This window comes from Chiroxiphia lanceolata, chromosome 4 (genome assembly GCF_009829145.1).
Source record: "Chiroxiphia lanceolata isolate bChiLan1 chromosome 4, bChiLan1.pri, whole genome shotgun sequence".
Lineage (NCBI taxonomy): Eukaryota > Metazoa > Chordata > Aves > Passeriformes > Pipridae > Chiroxiphia > Chiroxiphia lanceolata.
The window spans coordinates 64922632-64935854 of record NC_045640.1 but is presented as its reverse complement, the minus strand read 5'-3'; the positions used below and the strand labels follow the sequence as shown (position 1 = coordinate 64935854).

At 46.4% G+C, this 13223-nt stretch overlaps 1 protein-coding gene across 21 annotated transcripts in view; it reads right to left on the bottom strand.

Moving 5' to 3' along the window:
* The window catches only part of LOC116785801 (AF4/FMR2 family member 1-like), a 251407-nt gene extending 238571 nt beyond the window's left edge, over nt 1–12836 (bottom strand). For 18 of the 21 annotated variants that reach the window (XR_004356733.1, XR_004356732.1, XR_004356735.1 and 15 more), the window contains exons 1-6: nt 12758–12836; nt 12381–12445; nt 10087–10207; nt 9344–9643; nt 8203–8289; nt 7804–7848 (exon numbers count right to left, since the gene is read on the bottom strand). Coding sequence is in view for 9 of the 21 variants with exons in the window: in XM_032685784.1 (XP_032541675.1) it covers nt 7804–7848; nt 8203–8289; nt 9344–9643; nt 10087–10207; nt 12381–12415 (588 nt within the window). In the remaining 12 variants the exon portion in view is untranslated. Of the gene's footprint in view, nt 1–102; nt 123–7803; nt 7849–8202; nt 8290–8396; nt 8505–9343; nt 9644–10086; nt 10208–12380; nt 12446–12757 lie in introns of those variants that run through there. The other 3 variants (XR_004356743.1, XR_004356748.1, XR_004356740.1) reach the window with 3 other exon arrangements.
* Nucleotides 12837–13223: the final 387 nt, after the last annotated feature.

Here is a 13223-nt window from a genome sequence, read left to right as displayed (position 1 = left end):
TCTGCTGTTACTAAGGGTTATTTAATTGACAGGCTCTGGAAGGGAAGCAGAGGGCAAAAAGTGTCTGCATCTGATGATGCAGCAAAGATGGCAAGGGGACACCTGAACAATGCCAGGGTCTGGCTGTGGGGAAGGACCGTGGTCACCATGGAGCCTGGAGGGCTGCTGGGAAAGGGGATGGGGCCGCAGCCATGGCATTGGCACTGTGACGGCCCTGGAGCTGAGGGCGCCTGTGGGAAACCAAATCCCGCCTGGCACACCGGGTGTGCTGCGGCCTTGGGATCGGGAAGCGTATGGGATGGTACAGCTGATGGGTGGTAGGAGCATACAGAACATGCCAGTTTTCTGTGGTTTTCATAAATCCAGGGCATTTCCGTGCATCCTTGTGATGTCCCCTATGGCACAGTGCAGTAAGGGGCAGGGATGGGGAGAGGTGAAACCTGAAAACCTTTCATGAAAAATACCGTGTTCTTTCCAGCCAGATCAATGGCTTGCCTTCATGAACTTGGATCCAGCCTTCCACCTGGCAGGGCCACTTCTACAGAAACTACTTTCGGAAATGCAGACATTTTGCTGGTGTTTATTTACTGTCCGTTTTCAAGAGCCTCAAACCCATGAACAGGTAGTTTGCAAAGGGGAGACTGCTGCACATGTGCAGTCCTGTTCCTACATCATGAAATTATGTGGAAACAGGAGAGAATTCTTTCTTGTAAACACAATTGTTTTGGGATACCATCCTTCTCTTCAACCACTCCCACTGGTCCGTCAGAGACAGGGCGAGGGATGGAGAGGACCAGAGGACTAAGGCACACTTTTAGATATGAGGACGGCAGATGCTGCTGTCACACCACAGGAAATCCTTGGGTAGACACGGATGTCATCTTACTGAACACACAAATGCTGGGGATGCTGCCTTCACAGTTACTATGACAAGGGAAAAATGCTTGCAAACAGCTAATTATTGCCTTCTGTGTTCCTTTGACAGGTTTCTAAGTATCTGGGCCCATCCTGAAGTGTGGCTGAGAAGGAGCCCATGAGTGACATCCCTCCACCACAGGAGACAGACAGAGCTGTTTCCAAACACCCCTTGTCATTTGCCACCCCAGCTTGAGGCTTCCAAGGCTGAAACTGAGCAAGACCCTCAGTAACATTCCTCTGGTGTTTTCTGGACACACAACTACTGCAGACTGTGGGATGTCACCTAATAACCTCTGGAGGCAGATCTCCTTGTCAACAATATTTGTGATTATTGTCCTGTTGGTTACTCATAATAGAAATGTGCATAGATCATCAATACATTGGCCCACGCAGACAATTCACTGCACTTTGTCATTTTAAAGGCAGGTGCCATTCTCCATCTCTTTTTTTTCAAGGCAGGAAAGCACTACCCAAACAAACACAGTGCAAATATTTCCTAAGGGAACCAGAAAACTTCAGCTTTATTTGAAACACTTTTGTTTGCAGGTGATTTTTTTCAAAAATTCAAAAAAAATAACTAAGCTCTTTCTATTTTCCTTGCAGGTGTTTTATTGAACAATTCAAAAAAACAACTAAACTAAGTTCCTAAGTTCCTAAGGCTTCAAAATGACAGAAAACTGGAAGGTATTGACATCCTGGAGAAACAATTCCGGCATGTTTTCTTCCAGTCTCAGTCATTGTACTGCCTGCCTGGTGGAGTGTGACAGGTCTGTCAGGCTCCTGGTCAATACCAAAGCACAGGTCTCTCTGATGACTTTAGCAAAGATCTCTGGAAAAAAAGAGGGAGAGAGAAAACCTTTGGTTGCTTTCATACCACAGGCACAGCTGACAGAGGACATTCAGCAAATACAGTTATTTGATTCAAAGGGCACTTGCAAAGCCTTTAGAATTTCAGCAACTGCCTCATCAGCGTGAGCCTTTTTACAGCCTTCCTACCGCACATCGTGCTTATTTTCTTTTGCCACTTTGCTAACACATCACGGTACTGCATCCCTTCATCCTCAGTAGCTCACCAAGCCTTGTGTTTTATGGAAAATGGCACTGCAAAGGCCACGTGGGATGGCAGGTTACAGGCTGAACTGCACCCCCTCCGCAGCTTTTACAGATGCACCACTGCTTGCACCACAGGAGAACACAACAGTTTGAATGACAAAACTGTACAATAACAAGAGGAGCAGCAATTCTAGGAGTTGCTACTGGCAAATACTGGTCACGTGCCCAGCAAAGACTCAAAAATAATTCAAGTGCTGCTCAGGAGCCAAGTTCCTTTAGCAAGTGCTGCTCCGACAGGGCAGGTCTCACACATCCCTCTGTCCTTCCAAAAGAAGTGCTCCTGAAGAAGCAGGAGCCAGAGTGGCTGCAGGGCCATCCTTGCCTGGTGTCTTCAGGAACTACAGACAAGGGGTGTAAAACAGATACTTACTTTTCAAACTTCAGTAGAGACCTCCTTGGCTTGAAGGTGACATTGGCAAAGAAGGCACTGCGAAAGGCTTTGTGACATGCCCTGCAGATCCCAGAAAAACCACAGAGATAAAGCTGGTTAGAGAGAGAGGCCTAAACCAGTTCCAAAGCCTGGCTTTCTTAAATTTCAACAGAAACTGTGTATTTGTCCCAGGCATAGTCTATTCTCTAGGCTTTCCCCCTCTCACCTTATTCCTCAGCAAACCCATCAAGAATGGAAATGGAGACTTGGCTTCTCACCTGACTACTCATAATGCTCAGTACCATTAAACTTTTCCCAAGCATGGAGAAATTCAGTAGCAGGTTTCCTTGCACAGTGGCTAAAAGAGCAGGAAGGCTGCAAGCAGCACATTTTTCATGGCCACTAGCCAAGGCAGGAATGGGTGATATCCATTCGCACTTAATTCCCTCTTAAGCACACACCAGTTACTCTCCATTACTGACTACAGTGTCAAGGAAAAGCAAGCAATGAGAAGCCACCTAACACAGTGTGCAAAGTCTGGCTTAACACACACATAACAACAACATTGCTGGGGAAGAAGGTGAGAGTGGGAGTGCCTGGTCAATAGACTGTGCCTGGGACAACACAGAACACACACCAAGCCACTGGTAAACAGCCATGGAATTGATTTTAGAACCCAGAAATGCAAAGATCCAGCTGCAAGGGTCATGAACAATTTTGTAAAGAAACTATAAATCCTTAAAGCTGGGCTGCAGACAAAACTGCACGTTTCTTATTTTTAAGCAACCCATCCTTTCTTTTTACCAACACCCTTATTTTCACACTAATATTGTCGTTACAGTTTCCTACAAGTACTGAAACCCTGACTAATCTTAGAGTATGTTTCTAAAGAAAATCACACAGCACCCATGGGTTGCTGGAAACATCCCACCAGTTATCCTGGATGCCTACTCTGATGCTCTTTGACAGCTCCGTGTAATTTCCCTTCACTTTCCAGTGCTTGGTGAGCAAAGGATCCTTGGGGTTATCCATGGCAGGCAGTTTGTCAGCCTCGGCTCTGTGTCTTTTCCAGCTCTCAGCTGTGAGAGCTGTGAGAGCTGTGTCTCAGCTCTGTATCCTTTGGGTCGTGTCTGTTGGCTTTGGTGCAGGATATGCAGGAGTCATGGCTGGCTGTGGTGGGGGCAGCATGTCTTCTGGGTTTCAAATGATGGTTTTGATGCTCTGGAGATGGGAAGCAAAGTTGTGAATATGGTGTATATACATTGTAGGGATTTTTTTAAGACTCAGTTACATCCTCTACGAATTCTCTTTAAATTCCCCTGGAAGTGTGAGACAACTTGTTAATACAGAGGATTCAACCAAAGCAAAATGAAACTGTGTTCAGTTCATTGCAGATTAGATATCACACCTTTATCAGCCAACAACACACAAGTTGCTTTTCAAGTAGGAGCAAGTCTCAGGACTTGTCCTTGGAGCCAACACTTGCACCCAGACTATCAGGACACTGCAAAAAAGGTATCCTTCTAACACAGCCCCTTTTCGCTGAGTGAAGGGGTAATTACAGCGACTAAAATCCCTGGGACAAATCACCCAACAAGGCAAATAAACTGCAGCACTGTCTCTCTCCTCCTTATGGTACATGGTACCTTCTGTGGTCAGAGATACTCCCCTGACATCTTCTCTATGTGCTTTGACTGAATTAGACTGTTCCTTTCAGACTTGCCAGCTCAACTAGACAGCACTTACAAAGTTGAGAGGATTCAGTGGAGAGAGACTTAAAGTGCTCTGCTTTTAAATGGCAAAGACCATCCCATTTAATAATACAGTGGCATATCAGATTAGTGATCCTCTGAAGTTAGGATGACCAGAGGACACCAAATAGCACCTTGCTTCACCATAGCTCAGTTACATCATTTTTATTCAGCGTTCCAAGGTTTCCAAGAACACGCTGAGCAGTGAGTCCCAGCTCACAGACTGCAGCATCAGTCCCTGGAAGACTGGGCCCTGATCTCCAGTGGATCAGGGTCGCTGTCCTCCTTCCGGTGCCTCTTGGACCCCTCATGCACCAGGGGCTTGCCAGGCCTTTTGATTCCCACAGTCCGGTGGGTCTCCAAGCCTGAGGAGCTCTCTGAGTCACTGCTGCTCCCTGACTCTGAGCTGCTGGACGGAGATGATGCCACACTCCTGGGCTGGGACTGTAGGGGAATGCGCGGCCACCGTGTGCTAAAACTAGAAAGGAGCATGGGAGAGTGTTACTTACTTATTATATTGACATGGCAGTATTCAGAAATAAAACTGAAACCCTCAGTTTTGGCAATGAGAGGAGAGGGAAGAAGGCCAGACAAAATACATTGCCATTCTCAAAACACAAAGCACTGGAATGAAAAAAACTCTGGAAATAATAAATCCTTCAACCCAGTCAGACTAATATGTAAGCAGGACATCACTGCTACATTCTGAAGCTGCATTTGGGTAACTAAACTCTCAAAACCCACCAAAAGTGGCCAGGGCTTTTCTGAAAGCCTCAGTCCTCAAAAGCAAAATTTCCAATAAAGGCTACCAGATTTCAGGATGGTTTCTTCATTTCGTAATACTCCCCCTTAAGTTTTCCCTTCTCCATCTGTGTTCCTTGGTCAAGACAAAACTGTGGGTCAGCGCTCTCTTAGAGGAAAAATTCTGGGCTTCCCCACCTTTCTTCCTCTAATGCTGGCCCAGGGCACTTTAGTCTGTCTTGAATATTGCTTCTGACTAACAATACATGACAGAAACCAGGAACCCTTTCCCATTTCCTCCTCATATAAAAAGGAGGTTTGTTTTTCTCCTTATCTGGTCTAGCTAGAAGTTTGGCAAAAAACCTGTCTCTTGGAGAAACAAGTGCAGAAGGAGACTTTTCAACAACCTGTTTTGGTCACAAAAAGAAAGAGAAGAGGGGAAGGAAAGGTTAGCTCAAGGAACTCAGAACAATGCAACAAGGGAGGATGATTCCAAGGCACATCTGTGTGCCTGCTGTGTCCAACATCCCAAACTGACTTGGTTGTCATCACTCTCCTCACTGTCACTGAGCTGCAGGTCATCCAGGAGCACGCTGAAAGACAACCAGAACATAAATATCAGCCAAGGCAGACACATTCTCAAGCACCAAACTCTGAACAAGAGTTGGGTTGGGCTTGCCAAAACAAACCAACGTCCCCCATCCCTCCTGAACATTTGAAACGTTCAGGCTGCAAAACCTGTCACTGCCTGAATGGGTGGTAAAATGGTAACACACAAGCAGGCATTTCATTGGGCTTTCCAGCTGACCTGGGGATATTGGGCAATGGAGGTCAGGAGCAAGGGCTGCCATCTAGAGGCAGCAAAGACCAAGCTCAGTGAGGGAATGCTGCTCACAAAAGGTGACCCAGCCTGCAGGGGGGAAGGAGTCTGATCCTTGCACAGGAAAGAGACTCCCATGCTCTCAGCCTGCACTGCTCCCCAACGGTACGACATTAATCCCTGGGGGGTTTTCTTCAGTTTTGGTTTCCTTTCAACACAGACAATATAACCATTCCATGGTTTACTGGACTTGGCATTGCTGGATTAATGGTTGGACTTGAGGATCTTAAAGGTCTTTTCCATCCTAAACCTTTCTGTGAGTCCATCCGGAAATAATACATTTCTGTGGGTGAAAATTCTCTGCACTCGAGATTTCTAAGAAAAAATCTGACTGATAAACCTGAAGCTTCAGAATCCTCAAGGAGCACCAGTTTTTGTGCCTTCCAGGTTCTGTTAAGTAAGTGCCCAGTAGAGCTGGGAACAGAGTCTGGTTACTTACGATGTTCTTGGCTGAGAGCTCGGCAATGTTCCTGAGGCTGTGCCAGACTGCTCTGCACATCAAACAGGAATAGGTTGGATTAATTTGCCTCACCTGTAGCCTGTTTCATCCTAAGGTCTCTGAGTACCAGACTGGAAAGTCACTTTCTTCCAGGACGTCTTTGCCACTGAGATTATTCATCACTCCATGGGCTTTCCCAATGGGGTTTCCTAAGGGGGTTTCCTAATGAAATACTGCTTGTGCCCTGCTGAACTGCTACCTTCATTTCTAGGTCTAAGGCCATTTCTAAATTCATCCCTGTTCAACGAAGCAGGGGAAATCACCCTTCCTAATCCATGTAAACATCTGATGTTCTCCACAACATTTGACACACCACACACAACATAACCTGTCAATACATAACTCTGTGTTTGCTTTGGATTTCTGCTTACCCTGATTCTGAGCTGCAGAGCCATCTGTGTCCTAGAAAGGAAGACAAAGTGCATGTTGAGAATGAAATAAATCAGCTCTCTCTCAATAGCACTTTACCAATGATTGGTTTCTCAGGTGTTACCTACTGGACTAAACACTTTGACTAGCTTGTCTGACTGGGAAGTGTCCCAGAGTCCAAGCTGGCCTGACATACCTTAGCATGCACAGAAATGATATGTGCTACTGCCACCAAAAATGTATTGCTGGTACATTAGGGGTAGGTACATCTTTGAAGAAGTATTTAAAAACTTTACAAGAAGTGCCAAGCAGCTTAACAGAATCAGCAAACATCTTTTGTTGACAATAAAGTTAAAATGGCTTTTGTACATCAACATCTACCTCCTCTGGCTCAAAAGTCTTACAAGTAAATCTAAAATGACAGAGCTTGCTAAAAACAACTGAAAAGAGGAAAGATCATTTTGCCACCACCTCAGCCCACTCCAAAACACTCAGCAGCACAATCGCTTCGAATTCTCAGCAGAACAGTGCACTGGAAGCAGCTGTTTAACAACTGGAGATCCACTGGGCTCAAAAGGAGGTGGAAAGCACATGCAAGGGGCAGAAAGCTCTCTTGGAATTTTCCAACAGCTCTGTTAAAAAGGGGCTGGTTTACCTTTGTTGAGCAGGGCAATTCAGAAGACTCTGCTTTTGGAGGTGTGTGCAGAGGTGACACTGGACGTGAAAATGCGAAGGTCATTTCCTGGAAAACAATTGAGAGAAGCAGCTCTCAGGATATTTGCTGAGAGACACAGAGAGGAAGTTTCATGTTTCCCCGGGGTGCCTCCAAAACTAGTGATATGCATTCCTAACAGGCAAGAACACAGGCTGTCTGGTGAAACACAAAGGGATGCCAGACTTCCAGCTGGAGTCCTCGGGCTGCAACCCCAGCCAGCACACGGAGCTGGCAGCATGGACACGAGGCAGTGTGTGCAGTGCCTTGGGAGGAAGGAAGGTCAGGAAAGGCAACCCCTGACTTGAGGAAGGAGCAGCTCTGTCAGTCTCACATGCCTTGTCAGTGTGCCTCTTGAGCCGCACTACACTGTGTTACACTCACACCCTGAGAGAAAGGTGCACGCAAAATAGAAGGAAACACAGAGCTCTGTTCTTTGAGAGCACCTACCCTCAAAATGTCCTCAATGGACGGCACATCCGTGGAGTTGGTTTGCTGAGACAAGAAAGGGGGAAGCAGCATGAGTTTGTTGGGGTTTTTTCCTGACATTAGACCAGCAGGCACTCAGCAAACATTTGCTTACCAACTGCTCTAGGCATGGCATGTAAGACTATGAATAACAAAATGCTGGTAAGGACTAAAAGCCCCTTGAGAAGGGCAGTTGCTTTCCTTGAATTGCTATTGAAGCATCTGAGCTTTGCCTGCCAAGGCCCAGGCTGCCTCTGCATTTCAAAGAGTTTCCCAACTCGAGATCCATTGGGCTCAAAAGCAGGTGAAAGCACATGGAAGAGGCAGAAAGCTCTCTTGGAATTTACCAACAGCCCTGGTGGCACAAAGGGGCTGGTTTACCTTTTTTGAGCAACGCAATTCAGAAGGCTCTGCTTTTGGAGGTGTGTGCAGAGGTGACACTGGACGTGAAAATGAGAAGGTCATTTCCTGGAAAACAGTTGAGAGAAGCAGCTCTCAGGATATTGCTGAGAGACACAGAGGAAGTTTCACATTTCCCCGGGGTGCCTACAAAACTAGTGATATGCATTCCTAACAGGCAAGAACACAGGCTGTCTGGTGAAACACAAAGGGATGCCAGACTTCCAGGTGGAGTCCTCGAGCTGCAACCCCAGCCAGCACATGGCATTGTCACACCGTGCACAGGGAAGGGGTGACAGGGACTCAGACCCAGGCACTGGGAGCCTGTGTGCTGCTCACAGAACCAGCTCGGATGCCAGGTTACAGTTTTGCATCAGATCTCGCTTGGCTTTGCACGAGTGGACTGGAATTCCAGGGAAGGAGCAGCAGCAGTGCCATGCACAGGCGGGTGGAAGGACTCAGGTGCATGGTTCTGCTCAGGGCCACGCTGCTGGTGCTGTGAAGTGCTAGTGCGTGAAACAGGCTAGAATTGACTTACAGATGAATCCTGTACTGTCCCTACTTGATACAGGAAAATGACTATATAGATATATATATTATACATAGATCAGTTAGGCTGCTTATGCTAAGCATTCCTATGGCAAACCATATACTTAAAGAATCTTTTGCTACATCTTGTCAAAGCAGATGCTTGAGAAACTGTGGTATACTCTTGTGATTGTCTGCAGGATATTTTAGCCACCTTGTGAGGACCTCGCCCAGTCGAAGCCTGGGTTCTGGCCAAACCCTGGCCCCAGGTGGCTGAGAAGACTATCAACACATGCTTCTGCATGACAAAATATGCAAGTCATTCTCACATGCCAATTTGGCCCTAAAAAAGCTGGAGACCCTCACAGAAAAGATGGAGACCTCATCAACGAGGGCACACACTGCGTAGGACTGCCCAGTTACCAGGAGTGGTTCTCCCACCCTTCGCTGTGACCGGGGCTCCCCAGCAAATGAAGCCGTCTGGATGAGGGTATTTTATCTATTGGTTTTATGTCCTCTCTGTTGCCCGTCAACTGGCAAAACACGCTGGCAGCGTAGAAGAAAACACAGAGCTCTGTTCTTTAAGAGCACTTACCCTCAAAATGTCCTCAACGGACGACACATCCGTAGAGTTGCTTTTCTCCAGGAACGGTTCAAGCTCAGGTGATTCTGATGTCTTAGAATTTTTAAGTGGCTGTTCCATCACTGAGCTCTGAAATGTCTTGGTTTGACTGGAGCTCGGTTCACGACAGTTGGTCCTGCTCCATGACCTGGACTTGAACTTTTTTGGAATCCATATGACCTTCCGAAAATTCTGTCTCATGTATGCCTTGAAATCATTAAAATTGCCCATGACCTTCCTAATGCGCTTTGACAGCGCATCTTTGTTATCAGTCTGCAACACAAGAACAGACAGCTGGAAAGTTCAGTAGCACCCCAAGAGATCCAGCTCAGCAAGAGACATTCCTCAGGATCTTAACTGAATCACCATGTGTCAGCACAAATGAAGTTAGGCAAGCTGGTCTTGATCCTGCCAGTCTCTCCAAAGCAAACAGGACTGCTCTGGCCACTGCCAGTCATTCCAAGCCAAGCTTGCAGGTGCACCTGCAGTCTTCAGGAGCAGGTGCTCTTGCTCTCCCTCCTGCTACAGGAGACCAACCCCAAGTCCATCGTGCTCTTGCACAGCCAGCAGAGCTTTAACCACATCCTCTGAGGAATTTAAGTTCAGCAGATGGGAAGATGCTGTGTTTGCCTGTACCATGCTCAAGTCTGCTACACCCCATGCAGAAGGCACAGATCTCCTTCCTCTCCTTCCTCTCCACACCCCACTGCCATTACCTTGTGGGGTTTTGCAAAGATGGGAGTCTTCCCAGGGAACTGGTCTTTCTCCCCTGGAGCCTCCCGTCTCCTCTTCTCTTGCGCCTCCAGACGAAGCAAGTCTCTGTTCTTCTTGGACAAGCTTTCACAAAGAGAAAGAGAAAGAGAAAGAGAAAGAGAAAGAGAAAGAGAAAGAGAAAGAGAAAGAGAAAGAGAGAGAGAGAGAGAGAGAGAAAGAGAAAGAGAAAGAGAGAGAGAGAGAGAGAGAGAAAGAGAAAGAGAAAGAGAAAGAGAAAGAGAAAGAGAAAGAGAAAGAGAAAGAGAAAGAGAAAGAGAAAGAGAAAGAGAAAGAGAAAGAGAAAGAGAAAGAGAAAGAGAAAGAGAAAGAGAAAGAGAAAGGATGATGAACATCTTACACCAGTGTTATCCACCCCTTTATACTCTGTGTAGAACCCATGGTTGTCAGACAATGCCACATGTCCAGCATGACAGTAATTGGGAAATCCACAGAATAGTTACAGCTGACAAATCAGTTGGGGCAAGCAATTGTTGTCCCACATAGGAATGAGACACACAAGGGACAGCATGCATCTTTCTTAAAAGGGATTTCTACTTCTACTACCGTTCATCAACAAGGGTGGGAAGAGAAAAACTGTCCACACATGTAATTGTGAAACAAACTGAGAAGCAGTCAACAGGGGTCATAAGCACATGAGCTGGCAGATCCCCTTGCAATGAATGATCTGAGCAACTACCATTCTTGTTCTCCTTCAGACTTCTGCCCCAACTCTCCACCTGAGAGGAAAAGGGAATCCACTATTTTGAAGGTGTTACCACTTTCAAAGACTGAACTTTGCCTACTTTATAACCAGGCTTGAAAACTCTCTACTTTAAATGGATATTTGGAAAGGCGCTGACCTGGAACACCATGGAGCTGCATTTAAAACAATCCCATAAACTGAGTTAAAAAGAAAGTCTCAGAAATTCAGAAAACAGCAGGTCAGATGCCCTGTTCCTCCTCAGCCACATCTGTCTGCACTCAATCCCACCAGCCCCACAGCAAAACACCAGGAAAGCTGTGTCACATGCCCTGCACAGTGACTTCATGGAAAACCAGATCCTCTAAACTACACCTCATCAGTGAAATACTACAGCAAAAGAAGGGAATCTCCGGCTCTAATATTTATGGACATTGGGGAAGGAAAAGCATGCAGGCATAGTGGATGCAGGTATCTCTCTCCTGTGTCTTCAGTCTACTGTCTACATACAATTCCTAGAATCTTCTTCTCAAGTGCCCCAGTTTGCAAGGGAAGAGCCTTGTCTTCCCCAGCACTGACATTCTCTCAAATACCACACCAATCATCACCTCCTGCAAGTTTAAACATCCCTGAAGAAGAGGCAGAGCTGTCTCCTCTCATGCTGAGGGGCTGTTTTTTAAAAGAAATAAGTTGTATTGCACTAGATGACATTCCTAATTCAGACCAGAAGGGTCTGCTGTCTACTGAAACACCCACTTTTTAAGGAGAAGTCTGTACCTTTTTTAATATAAGCTTCCACACCCCTGTGGAGACATCATTTCTGCCCATCATTCCCCTGGCCAGGGAGGGTGTTCGTCAATCTGTTCTTCCCAGCTTTTGAAAACCTGAGCTATGCTGTAACTCAGAACGCTGCAGAGACACAGACACAGAGACACAGAGACACACACACACACACAAACACACACACACACACAGACATCCCCAGGGAGCGCTGCAGGGCCGACACTCACTGCGAGAACTCTGCTCACACCACAGAGACCAAAGACCAGAGAACAACTCCATGGAGATCTCCCCACAGATCACCAAAGATGAGATCCACCACTGAGTTCATGGTTGTGGTGAACATGTCCGTGCTTCTTGTCATTATTCCTAGCTTTTCCCACTTCTTTCTGTTTTTTCTTCTTTCTCTCTCTGCCTCTCTTGGACTTAATCCAGTTGAGTTATCCTTTTGCATTCTAACATTTGACCTGGTTTCTGTCTTAATCTTGCTTTTGGGTACTTGGGAACTTAAAATCCTCCCCTCATTTAGGGACAGAGGCACATTTGGCCTCTCTGTACCTAAGCGGGTTGGAAGAGCAGGACGTCACCCAGGCCTGGGTCTGTCACAGAAGCTATGAAGCATGCTCTGAAGCCACTCTCAGGGACATGACAATCCTGACTTACTTCTCCCCCTCAGGGATTATGATTCTTGCCTTGAGGGGGGGGTATTTTTTTGAAACCATCTTGACACTTGTCACAGCACCTGGGAGGTCAAGATTATACCCAATGAATTCCTACCTCTCGTCGCTCTTCCCCTTCTCTGGGGGTTCCATTATGAGAGACTCCAGTTTGAGTCAGCCTCTCTAGAAGAGAAAAAACCAGATACTCAGCAGGGAAGGGACCATCAGATAACAATGGTGCAAGCCACAGAAAGACACAGGCCACTACAGATGGGAATCCTGTCACACACCCCCCTCAGCCTGCAGCTGGAAAGCCTAAGGGACAGACACACACACTAAGAGGAGAGTATGGATCTGAAAGCAAATAAACATTTTCATATTTGTTCCCTCCTCAGAATCATGAAAACCATAACTTTGGCTGCTAAATCAACTGCCTTAAAAGAACAAGGTGCCCACTGGAATGGAAAAACAAAGGAAGGTGGCACAAGCACGTACTGGAAGAAGTCATTCCAGCTTTCTTTCAACTTCTGTTGGATGGGCCTCACATTGTCCTAACTTAGGCAGACAGAGATGCACACACATGGGACTAAACAGTGTGGGAGGGAAGCCTGCTCTGTCACCAGCTTATCCCTAACACGGCTATAAAGCCTGTGAGCAGCCAGCAGTGACATCTAGACATCTAAACAATCCAAGACTTTTGCAAATGCCTTTGACAGGACCAGGTTTGCAACCACTGATGCCCCATGGATTTCACGTTGTGTGGACCTTATTAACGTGGCATTATTTTTTCTACAACACACAAATGCTTTTGCAATGAAGCTGCGTTTAGGAACACAGTCTTTCCTCCCTGATGTCAATTTGCCTAGCTGAACAATTTAGTTAGGATGTCTTTTCTTCTTCTAAAAGCAAATGTTCTATTCTTTGTTATTGCCTGTTATTTGGGCTTTTTGCTCAAAAAGCT